The 18,803-nt window shown below is 41.1% G+C and overlaps 1 protein-coding gene across 9 annotated transcripts in view; it reads left to right on the top strand.

The window, feature by feature from the left end:
- Positions 1 to 18,803, top strand: part of BRSK2 (BR serine/threonine kinase 2) — a 326,267-nt gene that overhangs the window by 218,512 nt on the left and 88,952 nt on the right. For all 9 annotated transcript variants that reach the window (XM_071809011.1, XM_071809010.1, XM_065840016.2 and 6 more), the window contains exons 3-4: positions 1,696 to 1,781; positions 15,116 to 15,256. In XM_071809011.1, the coding sequence (XP_071665112.1) occupies positions 1,696 to 1,781; positions 15,116 to 15,256 (227 nt within the window). The remainder of the gene's footprint in view (positions 1 to 1,695; positions 1,782 to 15,115; positions 15,257 to 18,803) is intronic.

The following is an 18,803-nucleotide window of genomic DNA, read 5'->3' as shown; positions in this document are numbered from 1 at the left end:
AGACCTGTTACCGTCAAGTACTGTGTATTGCTGAATTCATAGCAGTTCTGGCAGGGCTGAAGTGCATACATACATGTTTACATGCATTCCCCACTTCTCTGAAGGAGCTATTTCCATACATCCCAAGTGTGGAAGTGGGTCTCTCAGATGACTTTTGACTCTGCAAAGAGGAATAAATGTCTCTGAAAGACTAAGATTGACACATGTACAAACATTCTTTCGTCCATCCTTTTATCCAAGAAAGGCCAAGGGTGATACGATACAAGAGTTGCCTTTGGGTTTTTTTTTTGTGTGGTGGTGTAGAGGAAGAGAGATGTGGGGTGATAAGCAGCAAGCTGGGAAATCCTCCTCCTCTGCACAGTGCTGGAAAACTGCTGCTTTCTAATTTCCTGCTGAGTATCTTACTGGCATTCAGGGAAAGTTGTTTGTGTTCAGGCTTAGCGGAGGATAGTATCTCAGGAAATTAAAAGACATCAAAACCTGAAGGTATACTGCGGTAAGTTCCAAATTACTTGTCTGATCCCTGCAGGGGAGATGTTAAGGAATGGTTTTGTAGTTTATGTGTAGTTTGTTAGCGTAGCAGCTCCAGGACAATCAGTTATTTGAAGGACTGGAAGAAAACCTACCCATTTGTCCTTGTTTACATCTTTAGGTCTTCTTTCTGCCTTTGTGGATTCCTGGAAATCTGTCGTGCATGACCATGTGATGCTTCGACTGCCTCTTGTTGCAGAGTTTATTTCCATTATCTACAGTTTCCACAATGCTACGTTAACTCCCTTCGAGTTAGCCTAGGTCAGATCAGAGCAGTTACAGTGTGGCTTCGAGCAGCACAGAGCAATTTTGATAGCAGCTGAGGAATTACACTGGCTCCATCTCTAATGAATACCCTTAGTAAATTCAAGTTAAAAACACCACAGCAATCATTATAGGAATTTTTGGGTGAGAACACGCCTTGTGCTAATTACAGGGATTTAGTCACGACTTGTTAACTCTGCGTTGAAGACATGCTCTTAGAAGTAGCCATGCTAGGACAGATTGGGAATTGAGAGAAGACACAGTCTTACGCTTAAGGCTCTGAACACTGTGTCTCCAGTAATCGGGTTTAATTTCTTGTTGTGCCTTGTACTTCTTTTGTCACTTTTTATATTTCTTTCCCTTTCTGTGTCTCTGTTCTGCAGCTGTAAAATCAAACTGCTGTCTGTCTTCCACTCTTTGTTTCCCCTACATACACTGCAAATTCTTCAGGATGGGGATTTTCTAATAATAGTTGAGTATGCAATACATAGTACAGCATGGCTACACCTGTGCTTGTTGGAGGTCAGGAGAGCCCTAAATAACATCTTACAATTTCTGTACTTTGAGAATATGTCATTGGCTTTGGGTTGTGGGGCAGGAACAGCCTTGAATGCTCATATAACTCCTACAGCTAAATCCCTTTAGTAAACTCAGGAATTTTCTTTCAACCTTGAAATTTTGCTGACTTTCTGTCCAACAGGTCAGAGAGCGCTGAGGCTGAATAAATGTAATTTTTCTTGAGTTATGTGAGTGCTAAACATGATATATTGTTGTAAGTTTCCATATCCTCTGCATATAAAGAGAAGCAGAAAATATAAATAGGAAGAAAATGTGTGATGATATCTAATGTATTCCAAGACCAAGCTTCTAATCTTCTCTGTTTCTTTTTGTTTCTTCCAGGTGGAGCGGGAAATAGCCATCCTGAAGTTGATAGAACATCCACATGTTTTAAAGCTGCATGATGTTTACGAAAATAAAAAATATTTGTAGGTATTACTGGCTTCTGCCAGAGAATGGGGAAGGGAGGGAGAGGAGGGGTTTGGAACTTGGTAACATTTGTGAAAGAATGGAGCAGGATGTGTTTTCATCCCCGGCTGGTGTCCGTGTGATATCTGGTACTTGGATGAGTAAGGAACAGTCCTTATTTCTTTGGCTTTTCTCATTTTCTTCTCTGTACTTATATGCTGTTTCTTTTCCTACTTAAATGTAGGGTAGAGGACAAACCAATGTTTTCTCTTAAACAGCAAGAGGGAAGGAAGGTTTGTACCTCTAAGATCTGGAACCATTTTGAATAAAAACTGTAACAGCCTGTTACAGTGAATAATTTGAATAACCTCTCTTGCCTAATAGTATTCATTGAAACCCTTGACTCTCACTAACAATATTTTATATTTGCCCCATCAATAACGGTTTTTGGTTTTAAGAGCTGCTGAAATCTCCTGATGATTCTGCAGTTATAGTTAAGTAGCAAAGCCTTTTTTTTTTTCAGTTCATTGCCAGTGCCAGACAGGGATGTTGTCCACAGACAGAGTCATTTTACCTTGACAGGGCACTAGATATGTTGGATCTGTTGTCAAACAAACAGGCCACATTAATCTTGGCACAACAGGAAAAAAAAAAAATGTTCTCCAAATGGAAAAGGGCAACCCAGTAGAGAACTCAGTGTTATTTTCAGCTTTTTAACATGTTATTGCAAATAGAAGAGAGTGCTCAAAACAAAACAAAAACACCTTACAGGTTGTTTCAGAAAGATGGATCTATTTTCAAAGCAGTATTTTTCACAATGGCAACATGTTACACAAAATCCTGGTTTAAAGGGGGATAGGATGAGGCCCTATGCTTTCTTTTGGTTAAGAAAGATGTAATATTCTTCTTTGTCATCCTTGTTTATTTGTACGTTATGTATACATACATACAACACACACACACTTGCATAAACACAGCATGCAGCTGATGTATTCCAAGTAGGTGTAGTATACTCGGGTGGTGGAGGCAGTGTATGAATATATGAAGAAGAAATGGCCGTGATCACCACTTGGGATGAGAGGATAGGTTATAGAGATACTGGAGCTTTCTTCTTACTCTGAAAACCTGTGAAGCCAACAGCCAAGCTGAACTCTTCCTTCTTTACCCCCAAAGACCTGGGAGCTATTTTACTCCACATGAAGAATGTCTAGTGCTAAAAGCAGTGGGGATGGTCTTACACCAAGATTTCAAAAAAATTACTGCATTCCTTGGCAGGAAAGTATCTCCCTGCAGAAAATCACTTTGAAAAGGGAAACATCCCACATCTTTAAGCCCTATCTGGATATCCTGGCTTCTAAAAAATGTGGGACTCCAAAGCGGGTTTTGCAAGTGCACATTTAGCCTGTAACAATCACTAAATCTTCTTTCTGTTGTAGATCCTCTGCTTGTAGGATTGAGCTGTCTGCATCTCCCCACAAAGGCACTGATTCTGTGAAAGAGCCAACAACTGTTAATTACGTTTCATTTTTTATTAGTCACTATTTTAAAGAAAGGGCACAATGCAGAACTTCTGCCAAGCCTTTGTGTTTAAAATTAGAAATACCCATGGCCTTGGATAAATCTATAAGGTGGAAGAGAGTGCCTGTGGAGGGGTGAAGTGTTACAAGCATGTGGGGGTTGATAAGTGTGTACGCATGTACTTTCCCAAATAATAAGATACAGTGACCTCTAGTTCTCACCAGCATCAAAAAAGGGACTGCTCTCTGGTTCTGGCATCACCTTTCCATCACGCGTGCCGTCTCAGCAGTAGCGGTAGTTGCATGGTTTCAGAGGAGCTTGTGAATTATGGGTGATATTTCAGATGCCAGAGACTAATCATGATGCAGCGCTGGGGAGTGTTTCCTTCATAAATGTTAATTTCACAAATCATGTTTGACTTTTCATTTAGGATTTAATTTGTGACAAGGGGCTTTGGTTGAGCAGATTCCTAATGCAACCACGAATCAAATCCTTTTTCCACAGTTTATTTAACACTGAAAATTAGTTTTAAAAAATACTACTAATAAAAAAAGCTGTTAGCATATATGTGTAAGCCTAGCAGTCTTTGCCGTTTGTTTTGGTGGGTTTTTTTACCAAGATGGTTGGGGAGATGGAGATAGCTATGAACCCTTAAGACTTTCAGCTCTTTATCCAGCATTTTGAGTCGTCTTGTGTAGTAGGACAGTGAACTACAGTTCTAGGTGCATAGGAGAAAACACAGTTGCACTGTTGCTCTCTGTATGTATGCTGATACACCACCTTGGGTATACATTGTGTTGGCTAAACTAGCAATATTACTCACAGATGAATTATTTTGTATTTGTTCTATGATCACACGTAAGGCCTTAAGCAAGATTAGGAGTCCACAGTAACAGGCAATTTAGAAATAGCTATAGACAATCTATGCCTCCCTCTCTCCCATCATATAATGTTAATAGACAAAACAGCCAAGAATCGGGGAAGCATCCTCGTATGTTAAAGATCGATTTAAAATAGTCTGGTATGGGCTAAGCCCAGAGTTGTTTAAGAATTTATGAGCTGCCAGAATTTATGTGTGCACCAGTCATTTTGACTAACCAAGTTCAGACAGTCAGGAATTTCAGGGAAATGTAAGTAAACTAAAGGAATGAGCAAGGCAGTAACAAAGCTGATAGCAAAGTTTTGGTGCGTTTTGTAATTCATAGTGGACGGGAAACACTCCTTTGACCATATGTTTTCTGCATTGTAAATGAACTGAGTAATGGTCCTCTTTCCTCTGTGCTATGTATAGAAAGGGTCTTTCCAGAATTGGCCCTTGTTAGTATTTGTGTAGTAACCTGGGAGGAAGACGGAGTTCATACGCACTTAGCAGTGCTACCACTGTGAATAGGCAGGAGGTTCTCATTAGCAGCCTTGTTGAGGATTAAATAAGAGGAAACATGCAAAGGCTAGTCTCCTTCATGAGTGAAGTGATTGGCTCGGAGGTTTTCTACGAAGCAATCTTGTGCTTTATTCTTAAAACTCTGATTTGTACATTTACTGCATTTTATGCAGTAAATTCAGCTTTCCTTTTGATCTTAAAACAGCTCCTCTGTTGAAGGAGCTGTTAGCATGGCAACCTGAGTGCCATCACATAGTCCACAGGAGATGGACCTTCTCTTTCCAAAAGGGATAAAGCTGACTGATAGAGTTTTGCTGCAGAACTCCTGACAGAGGTAGTATTATCCATTTGATCTTATTTGATTAGCTATTTAGTTTAAATTACTGGGGGGTTGGTGGAGGGTGGAAATGAGATAAAAACATCTTAGGACTTCTCCATGCCCTTTTCTTTCAGATGTTTATACAAGTATTTCTTGATGCCCTTTCCATCAATGTCTGTGTGTATTTATCAATAAATTTCTTTTTATAGGTGCATACAGATATTTGTATATATATGCATAGATTTTTATCAATTAATTTTCAAATCTTCACACTTAAGATTTCAAATTTTGTGGGAACCCTTATTTTAAATCTCTGTATTGTCCAGCTTGATTAGCATTTTAAACAAGAGTCTGTTTTGAGACAGGGAGTGGACGTCAGAATATTGTTCTCTGGAATGTGCGGTGCATTCATCAGCTCTTTGTCCAAGCGCAAGTCCCTTTCTCATCATTCAGCAGTATAGTGCTAACATTGGCCAAGTGCCCAAGCCTCATTGCCATGTACACAACACACCACCTCCTGATTTCAGAGGTGAAGGTGCTTCCCAATGAGCCAGATAACGAAATTAAAATGTCCTCCTACCTGTGCACAGCTCACATTTCTGGCTTATACAGGATCAACTGACAGCAGGAGTCGAAGACTAACAAGTCTGTTGGTGTCTGCAGAGGCATTCATGCTGCCAGCCCTCTCCTGCAGGGTTTTCCTGTAATTCTGTTTATTCTTTTGCAAACTAATTGTGAGGTGCCACAGGATGCAAGAAAGAGAAAAAATGTTTCTGCGTGTTCCTCTGTTAATGGTAGCCCAGGACTTTCACATTCAGTCCATTTGTAGGGAAACCTGTCTAAAGGCAGAAGGAGGGTTCAGAAAGCTGGAGCAGCTCCAAGGGCTCAGTGCTGAAAATTATTTAATGGTACTCTAATAGTGAGGTGTCAGATGCTGTGGATACAGGAAAAGAAAATAGAACAGGATTGAAAGACAAAATTATGTTCCACCTGAGCCTTGATTAGAATTAAGAGAAATATTCTTAATCAGCTACTTTGACCCCTTTTCTTCTTCTATTCACTAGTTTTAGTACTGTCATGAATTGCAATCACATGTAGCCAAAGGAAAGCCTGTCAGCTGTAGGAGTGGCGCTAGAGCACATGAGGGGAGCCAGGGGTGGGTCTGGAGACCAGCAGCTGGGTAGAGGCCAGAGAAGGTGATGCTGCGGCCAGGACAGGTGTCCATGCTTGCAGGAGGGGTGCCAGACTGGCACAACGCAGGGCTTGCACAGAGCTGGTGGCGATGATTAATACTACACCCTGTGCAACACAGTCCTAATAAGCTCCACCCAAAAAGCCTGACTGTATCTTCTCCTCACTGCCTGACATGTGTGCTTGCATACCATCCAAACCATTGTTCTGGGCTTCAGAGAAAACAGGCCCATAGTGAAGCCATGCTGCAATGTGAACAAAGGTCAAGGGGAGAAGTATCTCCAGAGCTGTGGTATATTTAGGTGTCTAATTTCTCTTTCAGGCTTTGGTAGGAAACATTGTGTGTGTCTGGGCCCTGCTTGTTAAAGGAGAGGCCACTTAGCTCTGAAGAGTAAAACCCCAGTGTCTATGGTTGCTAGCAGAATTGTAACAGTGAGCTGATGAGTGTTGTCTTAGTTCTACCTGTCCTGTGCTGAGGATCCCTCTAGCTGGATCCATTCCATATCATGTGCCCGAGTAGGATGGCTGCTGCAGTGCCTTGGGATGCATGACTACACACCATGAAGGCACTGCTCAAAACACCTTTCATCCCCAATAAATCAAAGGTACAAAGCGCAGCAGCAGCATCTCCTACTACTTCTCTTTTCCCCAGAAGCGCCAACCTGTTCATGTCCAAACATAATGAGCGATCAAATACAATCTCAATTCAAACAAGCAGACTAGAGTTAAAATTGTCTTTTGGAAAAAAAAAAAAATCTACTGCGTGTGCATTTTCTTGCAGGGGACGAAAAAATTAAACAAACAAACAGAAAAAATAGAGTTCCAGGCCTTTTGCCAAATTAGGGTTTAAAAATTCATGCCCACTACAAGAATTTATATAACTTCTGAATAATTTATAGGCTGCGCCAATAACAAGGGGCTTAATATCTGATAGAGATTATTTAATCAATAGAAAATATTGCAGTGAAAAAGCCATCAAAGAACTACAACGTATCAATCTGGGCTGAGCAACTCTTCCCTGTTACACATATGTCTGTTCATATGTATGTATGGAAGGACATTTTGCAAGTAGGGTGGTAGCATGGAAGATGAATTGCCAGGATTTTTTTCTTCTGGAGGCTTTTCTTCAGCAGTCTGCTGGTACAAACCCTTGCTGATTCACCAGACCTTTGAAATGGAATGTTTTTTCTACCTCTTAGCTGAATTTGTCAAAAGGACTAGTTAGTTTCTTGTGAATAATCTGCTGGGGATTATGGGTTACTTTGAGATGGTTCAAGATTCATCAAAATCAATGGCAGTGCCTCGCACATGCCGTTTGTGGAGCAACCATTTCCATTTGCATTTGATTCTGTGTCCAAACTTCAAGAGGCTCTTACAGATGTGGAGAGCAATAAACATAGGGACAGAAAAGAACTATAGATGTATCTGTCTTTATAAAGGAGATTCCTACCTGTCTTGTATCCCTGACCTTGGTAATTGTTTAGACATCTGCATCAACTCCAGAGTGTCTTGATCCACGCCACGTTCCCCAGTTTTAGAATTACGCTCATGATTTTCATGCGGTAATTGACTAGTAAGTGATAAAACAGAGTAGCTTCTCAGCAGGTGTGGTCATTCCATGAAATGTCTTACCCATAGGTATCACAAAACAGTAAACTCCTGAGCAAAGAGGAAACAAGCAGGAGCTCTCCTGACTTTTCTTGTCTTTATGTGTATCTCTCTATATATAACTGCATCCGTGCTTTCCATCTTGCTGGAGTGCACACCTGAAGCTGTGCATCCTAAAAGCTAGCCAGTGCCACCAAGAATATCCGATCTCACTTCTGGTTTAGTAAAAGTCCCAGAACATCACCCAGTGATGTGCAATGGTTCCCAGTGGTCCATTTCAGGCTTATGCAGAAGACCAACCTGCCTGGTTAGATGTAAGTGGGGTTGTGCATCGTATGTGTAAGTATCATACCATTTAATTAAAAATGGGTTATTAATTTGTTCCCTGACAGACAGCTAATCGCATGCCCTGATGAACAAAACTTGCATTGCCTGACCCAAACAAGAAGCCATGTGGATTGGCTAGCATTCCTAGAGCACCATAGATTATATCTTGTTACTCTTATTTTTTTGCATTTGTAATGCGTACCTGAAATACTTTGTGTTTCAGTAGGAGCTTTCATCTAAAGATGTCTATCCGTCTAATGCTTTTATAATAATAAATACATTTGTATTGCTGCAGATGACCTAATTTGTGTAGCTGTGAATGTCTCATAAATTGTCTTCATGCGTAAGGCTGAGAAAGCAAGAGCTGCATACCCACGCTGGGATGTATACTGATGTGCCACTGCGAGCAATCCCATCTGGCAAGAATTTTAGTATTTCACACCATTCTTGCTAATTACTTCAAGACAGCTTTTCATTCTTTACAGATCATAACTGGTGTTTTTGTTTCAGGGTTTTTTTTGTTACTTTGCCATAAATATCTGGTAATGCATGGTCCTGGTGTTCTCTGTGCCAGTTAGTCTTTCTTTAACAGCATTTTTCCAGGCGTTGCTCAGAGCCAGCCTGTTTGTTTTATTACAGTCCTGCCTTGGAGGTAGCACGTAGCTCCCTTGCCTCAGTGAGAGCTCTGTGAGTTATTCCTCAAAATGGCCTAGGGCTTGGGCAAAGGCACCTTTTAATAAGTAGTGGTGTAGTCCACCGGATGGGAAGGAGAAATCATCACCAAAAGTGCCATTGTTACTGTTTCAAGTGATGTCTTCATAGTATTGTAGCACGAAGGTAATCTGGTGATGGAGAAGATCTTGCTGTGCTGGCACCAGCCAAGAATGGGACAAAAGCAGAGCCCATGCCCTCGTCACCTTACAAGCCAAAGCACCAAGCAACATTGGAAGCCCTGTGATGGAAAAGTCCAAGCGATTGTCAAGCATCACAGCAAAGTACAGTCTTCAGGAAGGGGCTGAAGAAAAATGATGATGTGTGAATAGCTGTCTCATTAACAATTATGCTCTTCCTTGTGTAGGGGTGTGTTGTGACAGGAGAGAATCCTTTGCTTGGATATTTAGCAAGGGGATGGTGGAACCTGGGTTTGGAGGCTGGTCAGATAGAAGTCAACCTCAAAGGCCAGGAAAGAGATCCTAGATTGGTTACAGAGTGGGCTACAAGATATCTAGAAGTGAAGGCAGCTGATTTGTGTTAGATACAGTACTAAAAAAAAAAAGGAGACAATGGAGGCATGGAGGGGGTGGTCAACATGGAAAACCATTATCATAGCAGTTACAACCAAGTTATAGGGACCTGAAGAAAGCTGGAGCTAAAGGTAATACCTGCACTACAAGCCTGAATTGTAATCAAACAAGCAGTGTTGTCCTTAGGGGTAGAGAAAGGAAGAAGTGGAATGGAGTGGTAAGACTAAGAGTTCTATTTTAGCCTCATTGTGTTTGAACTGATGACAGGACAACCGAAGATGTTAGAAATGAAAACCAACATCTTAGTTTATTCAGGAACAAAGGAAGAAAATGATACTGATTTCTGTCTATCTATATTTTGCAAATTTTTTTGTGTGTTTGGGAGCAAAAGTCACAGCTGTGATTTTTAAACTTATGGTAGTGGTATCATAAATTCCCATAGCCCTGTCAGGTAGTTAGCCTAGTTGGATGTAATAAAAAATATTACTATTATTATAGACAAAATTGGTTTTGATCATTGAATATTTATTGATCATTCCCAGAGGAAAGTGAACCATCATCTCCGTTTTTAGTAGTCCTACTGACATGCAGGATTTGGAAAAAAAACTGAAGTGACTTGAAGGACACAGTAATGATGTGAAATTGATGGGCTGTCATATCTTGTGATCCCCAGAATACAGGCAAGTTGGGGTACTGAGGAGGAAAGGCACAGTGGTTTTTTTGTTATGTTTCCAGTCTAAGCTATAGAACAAGCCACAGTCAACCATGGGGACGCTGCTGTGAATTAGGGAGCTCTGGAGTCTGTGCTGATTCCTGGGATAAGCAGAATCTGAGGGGCACAAAGGTAGTTTAAGACCACACTTTTCCACATTCATCTTGGCTATTCCATCTCTTTCATGTGCAGAAATCATCCCTCCTTTGCTATATTGTTTGGTTTTCATTATTACTTCTTTACTGTTTTGGTTCCTGAAAGAGTAAATAAAATGAACCAAAAAGAAAGAAAGGAGTCTAGGATTATTCTAAGCTTACTTTTATAAGCTGTATGCATGTCTCTGATATGACACGTAGTGGTTCATTTGAGGTTAGGAACTTATTAGCTTTATTGGGGAGGTGGTGATGGTGGGATGCAGATAGAAAAACGGCAAAAGGAATAGATAAAATGCTGCTGCACGCAATCTCTCTGATTCTCTCCAGTACTACTAATTTATTCTTGTATTAAGCATTAAGCTGCTTTGTCTTTAAAGGCCAAAGTCATCTCTCCTTCAAGCTCTAAAACTTAACCAGAGATTTTTTGTTTTGTGTCTTGGCTTGTAGCAGGCATATGAGATATCATGCAAGACGTGGACATTGGTGTCTTTATGAAAGCAAGCTGTGGCCTGTGAAAACTTTTGCAGCCTCTTAAAGAGTGTATCTAGTGAGGAAAACAAGTAATCAAGAGTTTGTTTGTAACACCACGTGCACTTGACGTCATATTGAGTGTCAGAAGCTGGATGTTTTCTTGTTTTTCCAGTGCCCTCGCAAGCAGAGGAAATTGGTGGTGGGGACAGCATGGACTGGAAGGCATAAGGGACCACAGGTGCTAATCCCAGGTCTGATACTGGGTGACTGTCACCCTGGGCAAGTCACTTTGCTTTGCAGTTCCCTATCAGTAAAGAACAGGAGGTTAATGCTTCTCTCATGTGACATGCAAGGATTAGAAGAGCTAGTGCGTGTCCAGAGCATCCAAGTTGTGAGAGTTAAGTGTTAAGAGTCTTTTGTTTTAATATAGCTCCTCTCTGTATTACTACAGCAGGCTGGTTCTTCCCTTTCCGTGAACCTCCTTGCACTGGCTACTACAGAGCAGGGTTTCCTACATTTTTACAGTGGGAAGACTGATGCTGTCAATCTTACGTAGACAGGATATTTTAAGAAAAGCTTAATTCACCAGTAAGTTACTTTTCACCTCTGAATTTACATAGACTAGTTCTGGTTACTGTTCTGGGATTTTTAGAATTCACTCACTTGCTTAGAACAAATGGGAAAAGTAGTACTGTAGTGACATGAGAACCTGTCATATCTGAGAAAGATATGGGAAAGAAAGGGAAGTCGGGAAAATACTTCGTAGTGTTTTTTTCCTCTACAGGCTATGTGTTATTTACCTTCTCCTAGATCCTTCAAGAGCTGGCACTGGCATACTTCCAATCCTATAGCACTTTGATAAAGTAAAGAATTTTAGACACTGATGTGGACTCAGGAGATCTGGATTCTCTTCTGTGCCAGATTCAGGAAAGATGCAGGTTCTGTATGCCTTATTTTCCAGCCTCTGGAATAATGTTCTTTCTTTCCTTTGCTTTTTCTTTTTGACTTTTCAGAGTACATATTCTCTTCTTTCATGGAGCCACTCAGACACACTCACACATACACAGATAGATACAGATACGCAGTATTAAGTGAAGATTGTGTAAGCCATACAGTGATAGAACCAGTGGAACACTTGGAAATGTTTAAACCCCTCTTATTGGCCTGTTCGGAAATAACACGTGTACTTCTACTGCAGCATGTAATGCACCAGCAAAACACTGGCTTGCACAGAGATGGAGCCAGGTTCTGAATTATGACCTTGTTTAATAAAAAAATCTCCTAGTTGGGGGCTATCCTAAAAAAACACATGGTACTGGAGGGAATAGCGTTAGCGGGTGATCAGCTGCAAATCTGAACTCAGAAATCCTAGCTGAAAAATAACCACACAGCACTTGTGGAACGATCCCTGCAGCATTTATTTCTTTACTTGACCACTGGGGAATGTGTTTGTCGTCCTTCTCACTCCGGTCACGTTGGGGGCTTGTCAGATCAGAGTGCATTGTCACTGTGTTACTCTGTGTCCCTTGACTTGTCATAGGCACAAATCTTTTTCAAATGTTCTCCCCTGTTCATTTCCATTATTATATCTGGTGCTTCTAGGTGGCAAGCAAAAATGAATAACCTTGTAAATGCTCCCTGTCTTTCAATTTGTTTTATTTTTCATAAAATGTGTCAGTGCATTTTTGTTGAGTGTTTTTAATAAGATGAAGTTGATGAAAATAAATTGCTTTGCAGTTCCTGCTGTGGGTGACAGAAATGCTGGGTCTGTAATTTTCCAAAACTGTGCATTTGAAACCAGTGTGTAGGGTGTTCTGTATGCCTGTAACTGCAATCATCTTCATAAAATGCCTCCCAGGAAAGAAAAAAAAAGCAGTTATCAGTTTGAATTTTGGGGGCAAGATCCAACTTCTGCTGGGCACAGTGTGAGAGGGAACTGTCAAGGAGAATTTTAGGATTGATTCTGTGCCAGGCTTATGTCTGCCATAGTGGATAGTTAGGCGGATCTATCTCTGGTATGAGAGGGAGAATGAATTACATAGCAAACCCTCTTACCAGAGTGTCTGTTAGTCAAGACTTGGACAGTGAGGATTGGGATTTGAAAATGTGGACGCCCCAGTGCCCATGGGTACTGCATATCAGCTTTCTTCTGAGCAGTTTGATGTCTTGCTCAAAAAATGTAATGTGGATAAGCAGTAATCTCTGTATTACGAAGGTGAAGTCAGTAGACAGCCTGGTAACTGCTCATCTCTTCTTGGACAGAAGGTAACCCACATATTGTAAATGTGATTTTCAAGTTAAGATTTTTCTCTTCTTTACTCATTTTAGTTAAAAAGAAAACATTCAGTATTACCCTATTTCTTATATCTGTTTCTATTTTTATAAGAATTGGAGAAAATACCACTTTAATTTCCTAAAGCAGGACTGTCAAACTCATTTTCACCAGGGGCCACATCAGCCTCGCAGTTGCCTTCAAAGGGCCAAATGTAATTTTAGGACTGTACAAATGTAGTAGTAGTTACATAGAATTTCATTTTTGTTGTCCACTTTTTTGTGCTTTTGTACTGCTCACTTAGCTGGCAAGACAATATTAACGTCCATCCCTTGCTGCGTTCTCTGCTGCATTTCCGTAAGAAGGGAAAGGCTTTCTCCTTGTGCTGACTGGGAGCAGACACGTGAAAGTGACACAGGAGCTGATGATGGACCTGGAGCTCAGGTCCCACTTTTGCAACTCCAAGGCTAATGCCATTATTATTAAGCCAGTCTTACTTCCCTCAGAACAGCTTTTACTCGTACTTTTCCATCTTTTTGGAAACATGGAAAGCAGGAGTAATTAAGCCCCCAGATTTGTAATAGTCTTCTTTCCATTTCAAATTTAGAAATTTCTTCCAAGATTATGCTTCTTGAGGTACAGAAGAGACAGTATCCTGGATTAATTATTTTAATTGTCCACTCAAATTTGAAGAGTTGGATTAATACTGTTAATAAAACTAGCTTGCTGCGTTAAGAGATAGGGATTGTGGCACATACTGTTCAACCTGGTCTGCTGGGCTGTTGGGAGGAGAGGACAGGGAAGTACACTCAAAATTTGGAAAAAATATCAGATTCTTGTTTGCAAGTTTTCTGGTGATGTCTCTCAAGCAAGCTCCCAAAGGTTTGAATGCCCTGTTCACCTTTGCATTGTTGTTTTACAGAAACCACCTTTCAGAGCACATGCCTTGCTGTGCAACTGTGAAACTCACTTCAGAGGTGGGAGGCAGTAAGAGGGGAGTACAGGTTTCTGCCTCTCTTCCAAGGTTTAAACCTGCTAACAGAACCAAAGAACAAAAGTGTTTTTTCAGTAAAAAGTAATAGTAATTTGTTGTTTATACTTGTCATTTCAGATTCTGAATAAGTAACTTGACTGCATAATTTATTCATTCTGTATTAAAATAATATATGTTGGGCAAACAAGCAAGGAGACAGTAGAACACAAAATCACAAAGGAGATGGGAAAAGTCCATGGAGGTTTCAGGCAATCCTCTTGCCAATAGAAGTCTATTGCTTAGTCCATTTTATATCTGGTTTATTTTAAAATGGTTCAGTTTACAGTGTTCCTGCCACTTCCCTGGGGAAACTATTTCGTTCCCACTATTAGGCAACATTTCCAGAGATTTATACTAAGTTTTCCTCTGCTTGACTACCTCTTATTAGTCCTACTTACAAGAACAAGACAGTCCATCTATGGCAAGTCCTGTCCTTCCAGAAGATTTCACTCTCCTCTCTATGACTGCCAGGAGCACTATGTGAGGTCTGGGGTTTCCTCTCTCACTCCAAGGCCCCGTTCTGCTGCCTTCATTCACTCAATCTCACATTTTTCATGTGTGAGTTGTAAGGAGGGGCAGCTACTCCAGCAAATCACTGCTGTTCAACAGCAAAAGCTGAAGCCCTTATGTAAGCTGCACATATGTAGTTCTTTTTATCTTTTTTCATAATTTAAACTTTTTTTTTTTTTTTTTTTAAATTCCCTCTAGTTTGTTGACATCTGTCTGGTTTTCAGGTGTCCAAGGCAGAACAGTCTGTGAGTGCAGCTTTGCCACAGCTGTTTTAAGGGACCTCGGGCTTCCTAGTACACAGTCTCACTCCACAGAATTTATACCTGATTATTCTCTTCTTCTCCTCCTGGTCTTTTGAGTCATTTTTAGCGTCCAGATTCTCTCTCACTATTACATTGAACACTGAATCCAACAGTGGTATGTCTGAAGTTTGCAGAACCCTTGTTAAAAATATTAAGCATTCCTGATTTTAAAATTCTGATTCTCTTCCCCTGTTCTTTCCAGAAGTGTTCTCCTTGACCACATGTAAATAGAGGTGTTTGTTTATAACTGAGTGTGTGAGGGAGTTGTTACAACAATGTGCTTACAGAATCCTGGCTTTGTTATTTTCTAGGTATTTGGTGCTAGAACATGTGTCAGGTGGGGAGCTCTTCGACTATCTTGTAAAAAAGGGAAGATTGACACCAAAAGAAGCCAGGAAGTTCTTCCGACAAATCATCTCTGCTTTAGACTTCTGCCATAGTCATTCAATATGGTGAGTACAGCCATTTCCAACAGGAATTACTTGTTACATAAAGGCACAGAATAAAGGGATCTTATTTCCTGATACTTTTACTTACTATTAAGTAGCTGGTGGTGTAAAGCTCTAAAAGCATTGTGTAAAGTGCTGATGTAATTTTTAATTCTTGGCTGTCTGTGAGACAGTGCACCATTCACAGATAGACTCATCATGGAGAAGAGTGTCCATCATTTCTCACTGGAGGAAAATTCATTCACAGGGAATGCTTTAACCAGGAAAACCAAAACCACCAAGGAAAAGCAGTTTGATTTCCATCGTTCTTGGGCCACTTGCTAATAACTGAGAATACAGTATATCAAAATAAGATCAGAAACTCAACATGACCCAGCAATGTGTGCTTGCAGCCCAGAAAGCCAACTGTATTCTGGGCTGCATTAAAAGACGCAAGGATGGCAGGTTGAGGGAGGTATTTTGCCCCTTATTCTTCGCTTTCATGAGACCCAACCTGGAGTACTGTGTCCAACTCTGAAGCCTCCAGCATAAGAGGGACGTGGACCTGGTAGAGCAAGTCCAGAGGGCTGGAAGACTTCTCCTGTGCAGGCAGGCTGAAAGACTTGGGGTTGTTCAACCTGGAGAAGAGAAGGCTCCAGGGTGACCTTATAGCAGCTGCCAGTACCTCAAGGGAATCTACAAGAAAGCTGGAGAGGGACTTTTTACAAGGGCATGTAGTGATGGGACAAGGAAGAGGGTAAATTGAGACTAGATATAAAGAAAAAATTATTCACCATGAAGGCGGTGAGACACTGGAACAGGCTGCCCAGAGAAATTGTGGATGCCACATCACTGGAATTGTTCAAGACCAGGTGGGATGGGGTTTTGAGCAACCTGGTCTAGTGGAAGGTGTCCCTTTTGGTGTCAGGGGGGTTGGAACTAGGTGATCTTTAAGGTCCCTTCGAACCCATACCATTCTATGATTGTGTGATTTTAGGAAAATGAGTCCCTGAAGAAGCTTGAGACAATTATGAATACAACAAAGTCATTTTATGGTTTCCTTCAGTTTTTGGAAACCTGCTGGCTTTTGGCAACCTTCACTGAGTCCCTTCTAGGTATGTGAGTCACTGTTGCTTTTAGTTTATTTTCCAGTAGAGAAGAATTTCCTTGATCTGACTGCTGTTGATACTCACTGAGTCCATCATACGATTTAACCATCAAGTGTGGTTTAACCTGTGCTTTCAGGTGGTGTTTTAAACTGGACCTGTTTCTCCTTCACCTTCAGCAAGTTTAGGTAATTTCAGTTACACTGAAATCAAGTTGTTATAATCACACAGAATCACAGAATGTTAGGGATTGGAAGGGACCTCAAAAGATCATCTAGTCCAATCCCCCTGCCAGAGCAGGAACACCTAGATGAGGTTACACAGGAAGGTTTCCAGGCAGGTCTTGAATAATCAATCTGAGTACAGAGTTTCTGTATAGCTGCTGACCCATAACTGCCTGCTTGTTTCTCAGAAATGCAACTCCTCACAGATTGGCTGGGGGAGACCGTTTACATTATGTCTGCGTGGCTGCTTCTCTGTAGTCAGAGACAGCTGTAGATGCCCACTTTCAGGAGGCTGGGGGCCACTGGCAGATACTGCACCAGCTGGATTTGTGTAATCACTGTGCGGTTACTTCTGAGTAACCATACAGCGATTTTCTGTACTGTTTTGTGCTGAGAATTCACAAATCAGACATCCACAGCATAAACAGCCACAGCAAAAATGGATGCCTAAATATTTAGTTTGCTCTTAGACCCCCACTCTCTACATCTCTGACTCATTTCAACAGGAAATATTAATCTATTAGCCTATTTCTAATAAATGGAAAGGGAAATAAGAGCCTTTCTTGAGAGTATAATAAGGTGAGTATACTGTCAGCAGAAGAGGCAGTTCAAAAGTGGTAGATCTGGGTGAGAAGGTCCTCTGAGGACAATGCCTACCTGGCACAGGCAGGATTACAAGAGTCAGAGAAATTCCCAGAGGAACTGAGAGCAGCTCGTGTACCCTAACTAGAGGATCTAAGTTTTTTCTCTTGGCAGAGACCTCTGACAAGTTTTATTCTGCAAATTCCACGATTTTCCTCCCTGCTAATCGACTGGGTTGAGTGATCATGACTTTCTTATAACGAGCATAATCCTTGGTAAGGTCATACAACTGTTATTTTTTAAGTACACTGGGCAGCGTAATCACCGGTGGATTGCATACATACACATTTCTGTTCCCTACTTTGCTTAACACTTACAGACCCAGTCCAGGAAAACTCAAAAATGTTCAAGTACAACTGAAGAGAAGTTATTTACTCTTCCAAATGAATATTCCAGAGAATTATGAATCTCCATTGGGATAGCAGTTCCTATGAAAGCATGCATATGTACACATACATACTGGTCCTCTTGATATGGCTGACTTTAATAAACTGAGTGAGGATCATGGCGAGCCTGTCAGACAGACAAGAACCTCTGCGGTTTTAACAATGTGTGGAAATTCTAAGGCAGAATGCATGTCTCTCTTGAGGAATCCATTTTCCTCTGTTAAACATATTGAACTGTGGGCAGTAGTCTTGTTTAGAAGTAAACCCCTGTCTTCTTGCCAACTCCCACTCAAGTAGCATCTAGTGCTGAATAAGTTAGCAGTAAATCATAAGCTCCCCTTCCCTCCAGGTATGAGATTGTATGGTCTGTGTTATATTAGATTCTGTGTTGTATTCGGGACAGTTATCATTAAAACCTTTTTGAAAATCAGAGCATACCTAAATGTATGTGTGTGTGTATGTGAGTATAAAAGTTAATGTGCTCTCCTAAGCAATGAAGCCTGGCCTTGTCCTGTCGTGGGGCAGTGAAATGACAAATCATCTCATCAGCCAGGTTATCCAGTTATGACCATATTGAAAAATGAAGGCTTCTACTTTGGTTAATAACTAAATGTGGGTGCCTCTAACCAACTGGCAGAATAGATTGATAGCCTGGTGTCTCCCACCCCGTATTATTGTCCCATCTTCTTCCTGAACCTCCCAAGCCACTGAAATACCCGTGGCTTACTTTCACAGCAGTACGTAACCACATTCAGCTTTCATTGCTCAAAATGTATTGATGCACCAGGATTCCCAGATCAAAGAATCTGCAAGGAGGATTCCCCAATCCTCACGTCAGTAAAAGGCTTCTGCTGCTGCTTTGTGGAGAGATCACCTATGTCCGAGAGTTGTTGTCAAACAAGCAGCTCAGACAGGGAATCAGAATAGGTTTGGAGCTTGAGTCTGTATGTTGTTTTAAGAAAGTATGAGCACCTGAGGTGCAGTCATTTATGGGGTTTTGTGGTATGGGCTGACTATGGGGAAATCTTATAGGTAACCCACTGTAGGACTGTCTAAGGACTTTTCTGTATACATAGCAGAGCGCTGCATGAGGGACCCACAGGCAACCACGGGTATGAACAGACAGCACTGTGCAGAGGTACTGCGTGGGAACCTGCAAACAGTGTATCTGTGTTACCTTGCGGCTCTGCCTGAGCTGGCAAGCAGGGCGGTT

The sequence above is a fragment of the Patagioenas fasciata genome, chromosome 5 (assembly GCF_037038585.1).
Source record: "Patagioenas fasciata isolate bPatFas1 chromosome 5, bPatFas1.hap1, whole genome shotgun sequence".
Classification (NCBI taxonomy): domain Eukaryota; kingdom Metazoa; phylum Chordata; class Aves; order Columbiformes; family Columbidae; genus Patagioenas; species Patagioenas fasciata.
This window is presented reverse-complemented; position numbering and strand designations above follow the sequence as displayed.